Source organism: Zosterops lateralis, assembly GCF_965231275.1.
Source record: "Zosterops lateralis genome assembly, chromosome: 19".
Lineage (NCBI taxonomy): Eukaryota > Metazoa > Chordata > Aves > Passeriformes > Zosteropidae > Zosterops > Zosterops lateralis.
The window spans coordinates 10,306,401-10,323,612 of record NC_139779.1 but is presented as its reverse complement, the minus strand read 5'-3'; the positions used below and the strand labels follow the sequence as shown (position 1 = coordinate 10,323,612).

The window sequence follows — 17,212 nt, the reverse complement described above, 5'->3', positions numbered from 1 at the left end:
ACCAATTACTGCATGCCAGCCCAAAGATTTCAGTACAAAGCTCTATGCTGGCAAATATCCTGCAATCACCAGAGCAGGGAATAATTTGTGTCTGTTGTTGCCAGGAAAAAAATGGGGCTCCAAATGCAGACACCTCACCCTCCCACTCCCTTCCCCAACAGGAGTGCAGCATCGTGCACTAGGCCTTTCACCAGCCTGCTTCCATCACCTCCTGCACTCAGCAATTCAGGACTGTCTGCAAACAGATTCTGCAAACAGATCTTCTCATCTCCCTGAAGCAAACAGGAGTAAATTGTCCTTAACTTCATCACTTTCATCTTTCCACATGAAAACAGGTGTAAAGCCTACTTCCAGAGACCAGATCAGAGTTGGGTTTAACATTATTCTAGATGTCACATCCCAGCTCAACTCAGACATCCCACCCCTTCACCCCTATGTCCATTCCACAGAGTACAATGCTCCTAACCATGATGCTGCACTCCCACCACTGGAAATGGAAAGGGGAGGCAGCTATCAAGTAAATTCAAGAGCTCATGAATTGGGACAGTGACCCATGGAGACAGAGTCATAAGACTTTATTTTTTTGGTCATTTAAAAAACAAAGCAGGCTTTACTGCAGAATCTAAAGGGTGATCAATTGTCAAAAGCATTCTGAAATTCATAGCCTAAGGTCCAAAAGACCATTTCATCACTCAGTCCAGGTCTCTTTTAGTGCCAGCATGACACTGGAGCTGGGTCTCAGGAGATGGAGGATTCTCAACAAGAAAATTTCTGAAGACCATTTTCTGATGGTCTCCCACACTGGGCACCTAACAAGTTCCTGTGAAACCAGCACACCCAGAAACAGATGTGGGAAAACTATGAAACACATTTTGACACAAAACAGGCATTTTAGGACCAGGAGTCAGGACAGTATCACCCACCCAGAACTGCCCAAGCATTCACTTTGTGGGGGCTTTTCACTATGGCAGATCCCAATCCTCAGGGAAGCCCTTCTCACAAATTCTCAGTTATTTGTCAGGTAGTTCCTGCCACAGAAATCAGGTAACCGCCTTTTTTTTTTTTTTTTTTTTTTTTTTTTTGTGCACTTTCAAGGTGTTATCTAGTGGATAACTCCAGCCAACCTACCACCTTTTGGTCAAGTGAAGGCAAAGGTCACACAGCTCTCCCCCAGCTGGCAAGAGGCCTTTGCTGACACCTAACCAAGGGTGTCAGCTGCAGAGCCAGCACTTACCACTCTCCTTCTCAGACTACAGCTGCTGAGCAGTAAATATCAGCATAATTAGAAAGAAGGGGAAAACACACAAATAAATATAACTGACCAGGGACGTTAGCAGCGCTGCAAGAACCCTGTCCTGAAGGCAGCTGCCCTCTGGGCTTGCTGTTGATGCTCTAAGGCTGGAGGATTACAACCTGGCAAACTGGGAGAAGAGCCCCACATGTATACAAAGCCATGACTGTACCACTAGCAACCTTATCTAGACAGACTCAGAAGTAAACAGTAAAGATTTATCCTGCTTTGCAGATAGGAAGTCAGAGAAATTAAGGTCAAAAATACCACTACTTGGCTTCAAGAAGATTCTCACTGCCTAAACAAGGGCTGTTGCTCTTAAAATCTGTGAAGCAGCTGTGGCGGTACCAAAACCAAACTGCAGAAACCAAGCCTCAGCTCAAAGACCAACCCAAACCCTCCCTTTACAACCTACTTGCAAGTCCTTGTTTATAGCGCAAAGACAAAGCCCAGCTGTTGCCACAACCATTTCTCCATTCAGTCTAGACAAGTTCCTTGTGCCAAGGCTGCTCCCTCCAGGAAGGATACACAGACACCTCCAATCTCTCACAGGGTGGTATCCGCTAAGTGCATCGTCTGTTGTGGAAGTAAAAATTTAAAGAGAGATAAAAAAGAAGTCCAAATTCCCATCCCAGGGAATGCTGGAAGTGTCTCACTTTTTGCTGGTGGACAGAGAGGAGCAGCAGAGCCTGGCACCACCCCCAGGCTGCTTCACTCCAGACTCCAGGGATTCTGCCTCCTGTGCTGAAAGAAATCACAGGCATGACAGAGCCACAGGCATCTCAGTGCTGCCTTCCCACCTCCAAATCATTATTAAAGCTCCAATGGGAGAAAATGGCTACTTTTTGGTACAAAATTATTTAGTTATGACAATAAATCCCAGCTGGGCCACAGAGAAGACGCACCAAGAGAGCAATTTTTCCTACCTGTGTAGTGACTGAACCATGTAATTCTCACTCCCCCCCATAGATATGTTGTTACATATTAAACCAATGTTGCTACAGTCAGTGATTATGTCTCAAATACAGTATTTGTTTTTACTGGGGCACTTCCAGAAGCTGCACTGTAATACTCTCTGATAGGAACACCATAAACTACTCTGTGATTCAATGCACACAGCCTGTTTATCCCCTGCACAGTCTGCAGGCCCTGCGGTGCAGCAGATCAGAAGGCTGCACTCTGCTTTGAAGGATTGTGCATTTGGCATAACTGCTACAGACTGCTTAGTCTGGGAAACAGAGAATGTAACACCATAGCAAAGGGAAGGGATCACTTCTTAATATTATCTGTATGACATTCAGAGACTTCCAGCCATCATCTGTGATGCATCTGTCTGCTTACACTTCACACCACTGTCCCCAGCAATAAATACAACAGCACAGGAACTCAAATTCTCTTGCAATTTGATCTATTAAAAAAGCAGCTGGCTTCCTTTCCCTCTCCCAACATTACCCTAGGTTTCCTGATACTCTTGGAAATCTTACACAATTTTTATCAAGCAAGTTGGCACTAGGTAGCTGTAAACACCAGTTCTAACCATACCTCTCAAAATGCCAACATCTTTCACCTATCCTTCAGCCTGCCCTGCAAAACAGATCATGAGCAAACTTTCTTTAGCCTCTTTGGAGTTTTTGGGAGCTACTAACCATAAATTTAAGACACCACCTAGTTATATACTCTGCTTAATTGTCCTTGGCTCACATGGAGGGAGAGGGATCATATTCAGTAGTCCCTGAATGCAGTGTTGTCAAATAAAGGCAGACTTCCCACCTGCAAGCAAAATAGGAGCAGGCCAACATGGAAAATTTTTGATTCTGACAAACAGATCCTTATCCTCTTCTTCTCCTTCCCTGAAATGGTGCTTGTAAACCAGATAATTGAAGGCATCCCTTTTGGAAACCTCATCCCATATTTCAGCAGTTCTCTATCTCGAGATGCCTGGGATGCAAGAAGAGTGGTCACACCTAAGCCCTACACCCCACTGCCAGTCAGACTGGGAGACATCTTAGAAGCCAATAGGGAGCAGAACAGAAGAAAAGGAAAATTCTGCAACAAGCAAAGAGATGAGGGGTAGGATTAACCTAAACCCAACTCTAATTGTTGGAAATAATGAAGAAAGAGTAGATTTCAGTGCCAAAGTGCCTGGCTATGGCTCAGCTCTGACCCAGACCTTCATGCTCTCTGCAAATCTTAATGCTTACTCTGAGGGGGAAGGAAATCCCATTACAACTGCAAGATTAAGTGAACATTCTCATTTTCCCAGATTTTGTCACACTTTCATCTATTGCTGTGTTGCTTCCTTTTTCCAGCACCTTCCAATCTCCTCAGACTAAGCTTCTCCTCAGTTTGTCCTGGCTCTGGCCAGGATGGGGTCAATTTTTGCAGTAGTCAGGAGGAGGCATGGCCAGGACTCCAGGTTATTCTAGAGGTTATTCTGTACCATCCCCTGTCACTGCTAGGGGCTGAGGGGAAGGCAGTCTTGTGGAAGAGGAATCTGTTGTAGGGGGTTTTCCATGTGGATAATTTGCCTGTTGTACCCTCTGTCACTAGTATTGTTGCTGTTACTGCTCATTTTCTTATCTCATTGTTGTTTCCAGTAAATTGTTCTTATCTCAACCTGTGATCTTTACCTTTCATGCCTCCAATTCTCTCCATTACATCAAAGGGAAGGAGAAGGGGATGATCAAGCCAGTGGGAGCAGTAAATTGGGAAATAACCATTCCTAAACCACGGACAGTTTTAGCCCATCTTCTACGCTAACACCAAGCCTACTGGAAGAGCCAAGGATCTTCCTTTCAAGTCTCCTAAAAGCTGCACCATGCTAAGAAACCCAGGTGTCCTCACCACACTCTGGTCACATATTCTGGCAAGGAAAGGGCCAAGCACTGTTCTCTGGTCCCTTACATTGGGACAACACCCCATGAAGGGAGCTCAGCCACTGTAGAGCCCATGCCCAGCTCCTGGGCCATGTCAGACTGCACAGGCCTGGCAGGAAGAGTCTGTTGTTCTGCAATAGCTTTGACCCTCCTTTGAGTTCATCCATTGCCTTGGTTTAAAAAGTAGAGAACATCTTGTGTTGGTTTGGTGAAAATATAGTTTATTATTTATGGCATGTTTTTTCAGGGAAATGTATATTTAGGCTTCGCTATGACCTTAAAACTGGGCTGAGAGTACATCAGGGAGTAAGAATGAGTTGAACTAATGAGTTGCTGTATTAGGTCTGGCTGAGATGGAGTTTGTTTTCCCACAGCAGCCCTCACTCACAGTGCTGTGCCTTGCAGGGGACATGTGCTGAGGACACACCAGTGTTTTGGCTGCTGCTGAGCAGCACTGGCACAGCATCAGCACTGTCCCCTCAACAAGGGGCTGTGGCTGGGCAAGATCCTGAGGGTGACACAACCAGGCCAGCTGCCCCAAATTAACCAAAGATATATTCCAGACCATATGACATTAGCTCAGATATAAAAGCTCAGAAAAGGAGGAGGAAGGGGGCGGGGGGGGGCATTCATTATTTAAGATGTTGGTCTTTCCAAGCTACCACCACATGTGCTGAAGCCCTGCTTCCCCACAAGGGGCCAGAAAGCTCTTGCTGATGCAAAGTAGGGAATAAAACTGATTTTACTCTGCTTGTACACAAGCAAACCTTCACTTTAGTAAACTGCCTTATCCTTAACCTTATGCCTTAACCTACGAGCTGTCTTCTACCTTATTTTCTCTGCCCTGTGCAGCTGGGAAGGTGAGCAATAGAGGGGCTGAATGGGTACTTTGTGTCAGCCAAGGTCAGCCCAACACACTTGCTCAGATTCAGCCTCTGCACTGTTTGCTGTGGGAATGTGAGTTGCTCCTGCAGCACAAGTGAGGATCAGACCATTCACCCTGTACACATCATCGCCCCCCTGCACTTCACACACAAGTATTCTGGGATTTGCACATGGCTGTAATAAGAGGGAAGTCATCAATAACCTCTCCCTCCCCGATCCTCAAGGAATATTTACCCAACACTCAGATAAAAGAGGCAAGACAGCATTGTCTTGTTCTCAGAAACAGCCCCTCTCTATCAAGCATTAGACACATCTGCTAAAAAAAACAATTAGAGCATGTTAAAACACTTCATTTAATTAAAAATAATCCTCACAGTATCACAAAGGTAAAAGTAATTCAATGTTTTGGTTAAACCCTGAAAATCGAATTGAAGCTTGTGAGGTAGTCTGTGCATACCACATAGTGCTTGATTTTTAAAGGATACTAATGGAGACTTGAATTGGCTTTTTGATTACACAATTTATCCTGTAAATAACTATCAAATTCATCTGAACACTGCCAAAAGCCAGTATAGAAAACTTATTTTCATTGTTAAAAACTGGTAAGATGTGTCATCAATATTTTGAATTTCAATGAAAAAGACAAGAGCAGAAAATTTCAAATTTCTTCCATCCTCCAGGGCCTATCTCTTCTCCAGCTTTACAAATAATACCTTTAGTAAATACCTGGCTCCTTGCACAAGCATGACAGAACAAATCCACCGCCTTTTACAAAATGTGGATGAACTATTGATTTGAACTACTGCCTGCAGGTTGTCAGTGAGCCCTGTGGTTCTCCAGCAGGTAGTTCATACAGATCTGTTGGGCACATCAACTGCTGGCTGTGAGAAGCTGAATGGAAAAGAGAGAAAAACCCCAACAAAACGAAAGAACAGAAGAAAAATACGGAAGGAAATTTGTAGTAAGCCTTTGTCATTTAAAATTAAGTGTGGCAGAATAAGCTATCACCATGACTTTCTAAAACTTAACTGCTTTTTTCTTTTGGGCTCCTTCAAAAGGCTTTCCAGAAAAAGGCAACACACAGCTTAACTTTTCCAAGACTAGGCTTTAGTTCCAATTCTCTTAGGAAGACACATAAGAAGTTATTCATAGGAACAAAACAGAAAAACCAAAACCAAACCAAATTACTCATTTCTTGGCATTCAGATAATAGAAATGCTCTAGGGAGATAAAAACAAAACTTCATTTTTTCACCAATGTGCCCCTGTGTAAGAAGGTAAAGTCCACTGCTCTGGACACCTTTTATTCACTTAATTTTTACTGTTACAGTTTGATGTCAAAATACAGTTTTCTCAAAGAAATATGCACTTGGATCACTAAAGCAAACATAATTTTTACCACTGAATTCAACAAAAGCAAGATTAAGGCCATGGTGTGGAGCATATCTATGTCCAGTTATTTTGAGAACATAAATTAACATTGAAGCATCCATCTGGCATAGCAGATTGTTTGGTGTACTTCATCCCCTGCTAATTAATGATTAGCTCTACTAGGTAAAAAGAGAGTTTCCCAGCAGGTTTTCCAGTTTCAAAGGACAGGGAGGACAAGCTGCCTGACTGCAGACTTGACCAGTAAGGGATCACACTAATCTCAGTCCTTTGAAAATCCATCAATGAAACTGGATTCACTGTAGCAGGCAGCAAATTCCTTGGCAAAAAAATATTTTGGAAAGGAAAGTTGGTTTAATTTATGGGTTAAAAACTGTCTTTTTTGTGAAAGATTTAAAGGTGTCAAATCTCTTCTGATTTGAAAACGTGGAGAAAAATAAAAGAACCAACAAATTCCACAAATGCCCAGAACCAAGCCCAGAGAACAGCACAGTAAAAGGCTGAACACAATGATGCCCAGACTCAGCAGTCTGGGTCCCTTGGACCAGATCACCTGGCAGCAGAGCCCCTGGAGGCAGTGATGGCAGCCAGGCACCTTACCCCAGCCCTCTTCTGAGGCAGCAATGCTTGAACGACCTTCCAGGGCCTTCTGCTTGTAAAGCTCAGCCTCATCCCCAAATATAAGCTCCCAAGAGTAACACCTGGGATGGAGCCAGGTGGGTCAAGCTGCAAGTGCAGAGTGATCACACCACAGGGCCACAGGGTGGGCAAGGACAGTCCAGTGTTAGCCTCACTTCTTATCCCAGCTCCCAAGAAAACTTGCTGAAAGCTGAAAACAGAGTTCCATGATTCTGAAAATGCAGAAGGCTCAAGAGATTTGTTTGATACAGCTTTGTATGCAACATGCCCTGGGAAACATTTCAATAGGAAACAGAAAAGAAGTTAATCCACTGGAGCTCCCATGCCAGTGTATTTCCTACAGTTCTGCTGGATTTAACCACTGCTACACGTTCATCTGCAGCTTTTTCCATCTGCTAACTTGTGCTGCTGCAGGAGCAAACACAGCCCTGGGGGAGTTGCAGAAAAGTAGAGTAGAGCTTCCCTGCCCCAACTCACTGGTCATGTCTGTGCCTGCACCCACAGCACTGCCTGGGCCCAAAGGGGAGCTTTTCCAACAATCCCAGGAAGCCAAAAGTGCTTGTGTCAGGAACTGGGGGCTTAACTGACCTGAGACACTAACAATAAGGAAATTATTACACATGAAAAGGTTCTTTAAGTTTGGGGTTTTTTTTTTCTTTTTTTTTTTTTTTTTTTTTTTTTTGTATCTCAGTGCAGCAAGGTAAAGGGACATGATGATTTTACTCCTCTGTCTGAACTGGCCTTTTTATAAGCTAACAAGGGAAAATTCAAAACAAGCTTGAGGATTAAGAATTTTTCAGCAAAATCCACCCATGTTTCATGGTTTAACCCTGGACAGCAACTCAGCCCACAGCTGAGTGCTTCCTCCCCACACAGTGGGGTGGGGAAGGGAACTGAAGGGTAAAAAGACAAAACTCATGGGCTGAGATAAAGACAATTTAATAGTGAAAGCAAAAGCCACACAGACAAGAAAAGCAAACCAAACCTAGGAATTCATTCCCACTTCCCATTGCAGGCAAACGTTTGGGCATTCCCAGGACAGCAAGGTTCCATCCCGTGTAAAGATGACCTGGAAAAACAAATGCCATCACTCTGAATGTCCATCCTTCCCTTCTTCCCCCTGCTCTGTATGCTGAGCATGACACCACACTGTCTGGGATGGCCTTGGGCTCAGCAGTCCCAGCTGTGTCCTCCCCAACTCCTTGTGCATCCCCAGCCTTCCCACTGCTGGAGAGAAAAACAGAAATGGCCTTGGCTCTGTCCAAACACTGCTCAGAGGTAATGAAAACATCCCTGAGTTATCATCACTGTTTCCAGCAGAAATCCAAAGTAGTTCTATGCTGGCTGCTGTGAAGAAAATCCATTGTATCCCAGTCAAGACCAGCACACCACATCATAAAAACATTCCAAATACACTTTTTAGGAAATACAATGTTCATGGAAACTACCTTTCCAAATTACATTTATCTCCTCATCAAAACTGCATGCTAAGACAGGTCTCGGTGATCTGCACAAGCATTTTAGGGCTGGGACCATCTCTCCCAAATCAGGCCTTAAGTTCCTTATCACACTTTGGCGTGGTACAACAACAACAAACAAAAACCAAAATCTGAAAGACACACAAAACTCCCACCAAACAAACAAAACAAAACAAAACAAACAAACACCAAAAAAACCCCCTTAACAACTCCACAAAACCTCACAAGTTCAAGTGATCTGGAAAGATTTCTTACAAGCCAATGAGATATTCCTCAAAAAAGGAAGTTGATTATATACTGCAGTAATTAAATAAGCAGCCCAGTTCTTTGTCACAGGGCTCCCAATTCATTGCATAGGATTGACTGTTGAGAGGGATGTAGACAACTGTTCATTTTTGAGAAAAGGGAGCTGCTCTCTGTACCTATTTTTTAAATATCTGACGTCAAAAAACAAGGACTTTTAGTCCCTGGATCACCACAAAGCTGCCTCAGGCTAACAAGAAGCCTGTATAGTGCAGGATGTGGGAAAGAAGTACTGTTGGCTTATATGTTCACAAATAACAGACAAATGAATTTTAAATCTCTCCTACAGAGTGTGAAATCATGGCACTTGAACAGAACACTCTGATATGTGAACTGTGGTCAGCCTGGCCTCTCACAAGGAAAACAAGGCATCAATACTTACACTGGGTCACCTGCAACAGGAACCAAAGCCCAAAGTACAAGGGAGAGGAGTCATATCATATGTGCTGGCCAGCCACCAAATCAGGGATGTGGTGCAGAAGGTGCCAGAAGGATTGAGTATAACTTTAAATTAAAAGCCTGGAAAACAACTACAAAACAAAATGCCTTCATCACCCAACCCTCCTGCCTGTGCTCAGGCACTGAGGAATGCTGAACCTCAGCTGAGCACAGGGCTCCAGTCCAGTGATCCTTGGCCATGAAGTGAAGCCTCATGAATGACAAACACTACCAGCACACAACAGTGGCCACAAACGTGCCCCCAGCCCCAAGAATAAAGATAGATAATGAGGCTTATGTGGCCTCAGTACCACCCTAACTCCTGAATTCTGTTTCCCCCCCTGCAAACACCAGGCAACACAAGCTTTGCACAGCAGCACCCCAGCTCAGAGGAGCATGACATGAGGAAAAGATCAGTCACACTCTGCTATAAAGGGATGCAAACTATGCCCCCCTTTATGCTGAGGCAAGACAAGCCTGCTGTGACTGTCAGGCAAAATCTCCTGGAAAACAGAAATGTGAGGATCAAGGTCAGGAAAAAGAAATGAAGTGTTGCAGAAGGGAGGTGGTTGCCCCAAGCAGCTCCAAAGCTATAAATAAAATAAAATCTGCACATGTATCACACATTCATGTATCTGCTGGCTGGAGAAGATCCTGATGTTGGTTGAGAAAATGTAGAAGCCAGCCCAGCACATGGCATTTACAGAAGGTGCAATCAGTCCACCGTGCTGAAAGGTTTATGAAGGGCTCAGCCTGGGAGCTCTTCAAACAAGGATTTAATGGAAGTTACTTGTTGATGGCACTATAGATCTTTCGTAATACAAAGGTGTGCAGCCATTTATACATTCAAGCACCAGCCAAAATGACAAGAGCAGTTATAATCCTTTCACTGCTCAGGCTCAAAACTTGCAAAAACGGCTATTTCAAAAGCAGAAAAGGAGGTTCCTTTCTCCATCATTTATTTACTTGCTGTTTCAGTGTCTTCTGCTCATTAACCAGGACCTGCCACTGTTCTTCCAAGAAAAGTTTCCAAGAGATGCCCTTTGTTATTGAATCAAAGTATTGCTCACCATGTTGATCCCTTACCACACAGCTACACACCTCCAGTCTCCCATGCAGGAAATTCCAGACTTGTCAAAAATTGGCTTGAGACAAGAAATAAATGCTCTTGATATTCAGATGTCACATAGGCCTTATGACCACTATTTATACAACCATGAATATTTAGTTTAAATCTCTATTGTATGAGAACCACACCTTGATTATTCCTATCTCTAAGTCAATCACACAATGCTTCTCTGGTATCCAAAGCCCACATACCAGTTGTCTTCAAAACCATATGGACACCTAGAGTTTACATCGAAATCTTTTGGGCAGTGGAGAAAGCAGTGGGAAGCAGCTTGAGAAAAGGAAGAACTTTTTTCTGCAAAGGCATGGAGTTGCATTCAGGTGAGTGATTTCCATAAAACTAGAGAGGTCAGGAACTCTAAGGTCCTGCAGCTTTGAGGCAAACCTCTCCCCTCATTAAGCCTTCTGCATAATCCTGAACTCTCACTCATTGCAACATGGTTAACAAAGCAATTCTCTTCTCTCCAAATCTCTACCTCAAATAACATGCTTACACAAGAAAAACTAATCAAATAAATAAATAAATAGGCTTAGGCTTGTTTGCAGACAAATCTAAGCTGAAAGCCTGGATACAAAGCACAGAAGGAAACTTGCTTTTTAAAGCCAGTCTTCCTGTTTCTTAGGGCCCAGCCTCAGGGGATTTTGGCTATTTGGGTATGTTGGTGCTGAAAATGGAATGTCCAAACAACACCTACCTCATGCAGGTGTCCACAGGTTAACCACTCTTCATGAAATGCTACTGCCCCTTTGACAACTATTTCTATTCAGAGGTTGTGGTAACACCACTTCTGCAACAGCTGGCCAGCTATGAGAGGTCTCTGAGCAGTGTTTTCTCTGACTGTGCCTGGCTGTAGTGCAGCACTGACCTTACACACTTGGCCAAGTAACTCCAGCCAGCCCACTTCACCACATTCTTCCCATCTGGCCCCTGGCAGGTCCCTGACTGTTGAGCAGATGCCATCAGCACCTGCCCACGTTGTGCTGTGCTGTTATCTCTTATCACACCTTTCTCTTAGAAGTACAAACTGGCTTTTACAACCTGAATGGCCAAATATGGAAAAACCTCAAACCAGAAGTTTCCCATGTAGATCCTTTAGCACAAGCCTGCATTTCAGTGTTGTCCCCAGCACCAGTGACACTGTGCAATTACACTGGTGAAGTCAGCAGCAGCTGATCCAGTGCTCAGGAGCAATGTTGAACAAACCTGCCCTTCACTGAGAATGTGAGTAGGATTTGCTTTTCAGAAGTGCAAACAAAACCCAAAACCTTGGCTGAAAGTCATCTGAGAAGCCCTAAACAGGCTCAGTCACTAATACAGATCTCATCCTATTCAGCTGAAGATACAGTTAGACACTCATCAAGATTTAAAACCCAGTAATTTCTGTATCTTTTCTTTTAATTTCCAATTTATGACCGTCAAGGTGCATATGACACTGTTTGTGATTCCACCTGCAATAGAATCCAAGACTGATGATTTTTTTACAGTCACTGATCCTCTGATATGAGCCTTTCTTAAAGCTTATAGCAATAATCATATGAAGCCCAAGGATATGTACGTTATGCACTTGAACAGAAAAAGCAAAATAAACACAATGCCTACGTAACTGAAGAAGCTTATACTTCTTAACATAAATAAGAGTAGATTTTTTTTAATGTCTATATCAAGGTTTCAAAATTAATTGCTTTTTTTTTGACAACGTATGTATATCCGATCTGGCTGAAAAAAATTATTTTGTATTTTTTTTTTAATGCATGAAAAATAGCCACAGGTGTGTGAATTCTCCCTTTGTATAAAGCTTGTAGGCACACAGCATTATTGTTTTTTAATATATTCTTTGTGTATCTTGTTGAAAAAGTCTTGAGAAATATCATAAGCACTTTCAAAAACTTTAGATCTCTGTAAAACATTTATGGAATTGTAATCCCTCTATTTCAAATGTTTAAAAGGGTTCAGACAGCCATGTTTCACACTCCATAGGAGAGATTTAAAATTCATTTGAATTCCTCTTATGTTATTTGTGAGCATATAAGCCAAATAGTACTTCATTACCACATCCTGCACGATACAAACTTCTTGTTGGCCTGAGGCAGCTTTTGTGGTGATCCCAGGGACAAAAAGCTGTTCTTTGTGATGCTCTACAGAGCTTAGTTGCTTATAAAGTAACTTTGCTGCGTTTACTGCCTTTGAATCCCACACGACCATCTTCAAAAGAATCACTTGACTTTTCTTCTGCCAAAGGGGTCATGGCCAGATGAGACACCTGGAGAACACTTCCCCAGTCCCAACCGACAACTTGCATTCCCAATTTATCAAGTTACTTAACCATATACCTGGCTAATAGCATTTAAATGGAGCAACTAACGTGCTTAAGTTTTGCATGGCCTAAGGCAGCCTGATGAACTGGCAAAGCTTGGGAACCAGCATGCTGACCCTTGAGCAAAACCAACCACCCAACAAAAACCAAGCTTTTATAAAAGCATACTTTCCTATCAAGACTGTTGGTAAGAGAAAGACATTCCCAAACTATCTGGGATTTACACTGCATTTTCTAATGCAGGGCTCCAATCCTTACTGCCTAGACCACATAGAAGTATTATATAAAAGTTTAACGAGAACTACTTTAATCAGAAGTGAAATATGATTCCTTTCAGCTTTGTCAGTCTTCTGTTACATGAGTGAACCCAAGATCTGATGTTCTCCTGGTTGTATTGAAGTGGCACTTGAGGAGGAGCAATAACCTTTTCCTTCCTATCCTGCGCAGCAGCCTGCCTTTAGGTGGGAATCTCTGTGAAACACTATCACACCCTTTTCCATTGAAAAAATCTACTAGTGTTCCAAAGTTTCCTGATGTAGTTTCTCCCTATCTTATCAAATTAAGGCAAGAGAGAACATGAAGAAAGAGGGAGGGAGAAAATATACGGTTTAATTATTTAGAAGATAATGGATAGTCAAAGCAAGTCACAAGGCTGAAACAAGACAAATACATACTTTTATATAAACAATAAATATCCATACCCCTAATTACTGAACATCCTCAGGCACAGGTTAAATTTTAACTGCAAAACCCAGTGAGGACAAACGACCAAATAGAAAATTGTGTCCACACACACAGACCTATGGAATTTAGGGCTTAGCTCCTAATATTTTGTTCTCATCACACTATGAAGAATAAATTCAAATCTAGGGACTTACCAAACACTTCTAGGCATTTAAATTTTTTCCTTGCTTTTCTCTTTTTGAAAGATTAAGTCCCATGCTTTCTTGCTGAGACGATGCCAGAAGGAAGTAATTAGCCTTCATATCATGGCTGAAAACAAAGCCCTAAATCACACAATGCTCTAGTGTTAACAGAAGGAGATTAACGCAAAATGACCAAAAAACTGCTTTATGGCTGGAACCTTAGTAAAACTAATGGAAAAAAACTAGTAATGTAGAAAGGAGTCAAAGAGCCTCCATTAGTTTATGGGCTAGTTTTAATAAAAATACTAAAGTCAGCCAGTGCACAACTTAGTCAACACTGGTCTACATTTAAGCTCACCTTGAGATGCTAGTCCAGCATCTTGGAGAAGACAAAGCAAAAGTTTTTTTCCTGGCCCCTTTCCTGATGCCAGTTTTGCTGGGGATGAGCCTTCCTGTGTTTCAGTGGTGAGAAGTACTCAGGGTTGCCACCTTCTCTACCAACAAGATGGGAAGAAAACTGAAAGTTCACCATTAGTTCCAAGTCCTCCCAAGACAAGCAAACCAGCCAACTTAACCCAAAACCCAAAACTTATCCCATGCCTTGGCCACAGGGGTACTGGTGCCCTCAGGCAGAACTGCACCAAACATCAGACACAGTTCCCCTTCAAGGCAGGAGGGCTCTAGGAACTGAGAGGGAGAGAACAGACAGAACAGCAAGAGACTCCTATTCTTTCAGGAAGAAAAAAATACAGTTTTATAAGCATTAGAACAATGTGAGGAAGATCTCTTTAAAATACAGGAGACTGCTGAATGAGGGCTCCAAACCACAACCATACAGTGACTGCCAGGAACAGTGTGATAGATGGTATTGTTGTTGTTATCATCATCATCATTTGGGGGAACAGACCCAGCCCTAGTGCATCAATCTCAGAGTGCTGGACGTGGGCACTAACAGGTACACCCCTTGGTGAAATTCCATGAGGACCAGGAGTTGTTATCACTGGTGGCAGCTCCAGCCCACTGCCTCAAATGCAGACAGAGACAACAGAAAAACTGTAACTCTGGAGAGACACCAACAAACTAATATGCATATTTAAAGGTACAGGCATGTAGCTCCCAACAAACTAGAAGCTTCTGACCATGGGCTACCTGTGATCTTTGCACCATTGCCCCTCCAGCTCCCAGAACTGACTTCCTGTGGGAGACAGGATATTTTCATTCACTGAGGAGAGAGGAAAGGAGACTGTTGTCCCAGCCCAAGTGGCACAGAAGGTAATAGTTCTGTTCTTCTGTCTCTTATTTTAACTAAATAATTCATTCAGCAAGTCATGCCTATTTTTAAGCCCTATTTGTCAAGTATCTGTGAGCTCTGGGACAGTCCTGTCCCTTCACAGGCAAGAGAACTACACTAAAACACTACCTACCTAAAAAATCCCCTACCAGGCTCTGTGTTTAAGAACTAAGTTTACAAAGAGATCAGACTTTCTGTAATATCACCAAAAATTCAACTGACACAAAAATCAAGTTGTGTTTTCTTCAGGCTGATCTCCCCTCAAAAGCCTACTAATGGATTTCTGCCGACAGCTCTGTAGATTAATCCACCTCTGTCCCTGCAGCAGGCAAATAAAGCTTTACACAAATCAGCAGAGCAAGATGCTGCACTCAGCAGATACCAGAACTGCACAGGCTACAAAACAGAGCACAGCCAAATGTAACGGCAAGGAGGTTGCAGATTAAAGTACCTTTCTGTTATGCCTTTTTATCTTACAAGGTACTCCTGAAATTAACTCCTAGCCCAGAATGTTTTTTACACCATTTCATTTTCAGATTGCACCTCAGATTATTTTGAAGCAAAAGTACCACAGAAAAATGAGCACTGCCATTCACCTTTGCAAAAGGCAGAAAATTAATTTAAGGTCAATAAAAGCAGAGGTCTCTGTAGGTATTAATTTCCATCTCGTGGAATTTATCAACAGTCCTAGAATTCCTCAATTTCTAGCTGTGCCAGCAGCGTAAAGAGAGAAAAGCAGCAGCACTTATCCTGGCACACAAAGCAATTGAGTGAGGTCCACGCTACATTGACCTTGCCATCTGGACAGTGCAGAGGCATTTCCAGCATTATCCTGTATAATCATGTAAAATTGTATTCTGATGAGAGAGGCCAAAAATCCTGTGCTCCAGAGATCCAGCTGATAACAGCAATCAATCAATCTCCCTTTATGGATGCAAGATCACACAAATCACAGAGTGATGCCCACGTCACCGCTTCATAAACATGAACAAATTATCACATTTTATTGCATATTTTTCAATTCACTGATCCTTCAGAGTGCGAGAAAAGGAGAAGTTAAGAAGCTGACCCTTTGCCCCCAGTGAAAAACAGAAAGGACTTTGTTGGGGGCTGCTGTATGTGCAGGATTAGGCCTGAATGATTTGCTGAAGGCTTTACAACAAATTGGTTGCTGAGCTAAGAATAGAAGCTGGGAATCCTGGTTCCTGGTGCTGTAGTTGCTACACAACTCCTGCCTTCTCCCCCCAGAGAGGGCACTCGGGCACACAACTGCACTTGGATGCAGCAAGAGGACACAGTGCCCTTGCGAGGCTTCACTCAGGAATCTTCCTCCAGCTAAAATGCAAGAGCCCTGTGCTGGAAACTATTAAACAGCTGTAGCTTCAGCTCCTGCTTCAGCATTACACACCAGCGTTATCAGCTTCTTTCCTCATGCCAGGAATGCTGCAGGAATTTGCCTTCTGCAGACTAAAGAGAAAGAAGAATGAAAAAGATGATTGTGTGTCTGTGTGTGTGCGAAAGAAGAGGAGGGAGAGAGAAAGCGAGAAGATTAAAGGCTTTGTCATTATATAGTTTAACCTTCTGAAAACAGATTTAGTAATCCTGTATCAAAACTGTGACTTGATGTACGTTTTATCATGGCATTGAACTTGCCCACAGTCCTACCACCTGTATTTCACGTTCCCAGCCTGCATTCCAGCTCCTTGCACAGTCTCTGCCCCAAGAACTCTGGTCCGCTACATCTGACAACCTCAGTGCTCCAACAGCAAAGCCTTCAGCCAGCTGAGCACTTCTTCCAAACACCACTTTTGGGAAGAACCGAATACCTCAAAGACCTGAGATATAAAAGATAATGGATTCAAAATGGGATTCCCTCAACAACAAAAATATATACAACCATCTCCCACACACCCTGACATAACAAGGCTCTACAGGGCTTGAGGGAGCCAGTTGAACAGTTTTGATATGTTGAAACAAGTACAAGACAAGGAATGAGTGGCAACAGATTGAGGAACCATCAGTAGAGAATCTGCAGATTCTTTCAAAAGGCAGCGAGCTACAGACAAACAGTCATGAAGGGACCAGAACCGTAATCTGAAAATGAGCAAATACAATCACCAAACCCTCAAGCACTTATTTTATTTAAGGACCAACTACTCAGACAAAGAAAACCTGGTTCATTTTGAAAGAAAGTGACCAAGGGACATTATGAGGTATGGAGAAAGCCAGCAATGAACCAGTTAACTGAAATGTCAGATAATTCCACTGAAGCCAATCTCCCACAAAGACACTTCCCAATTTTGGATGCAGGCAT

General features: G+C 42.9%; 1 protein-coding gene across 3 annotated transcripts in view; it reads right to left on the bottom strand.

Annotated features, from left to right (window-relative positions):
• CASTOR2 (cytosolic arginine sensor for mTORC1 subunit 2) overlaps positions 1-17,212 on the bottom strand; it is a 127,724-nt gene that overhangs the window by 91,312 nt on the left and 19,200 nt on the right. The window contains exon 1 of one of the 3 annotated variants that reach the window (XM_083875408.1): positions 11,122-11,259. The exons of the other annotated variants lie outside the window; for them this stretch is intronic. Coding sequence (XP_083731534.1) covers positions 11,122-11,126 — 5 coding nt within the window. The 5' untranslated portion in view covers positions 11,127-11,259. Of the gene's footprint in view, positions 1-11,121; positions 11,260-17,212 lie in introns of those variants that run through there. 3 annotated transcript variants of the gene reach the window in all.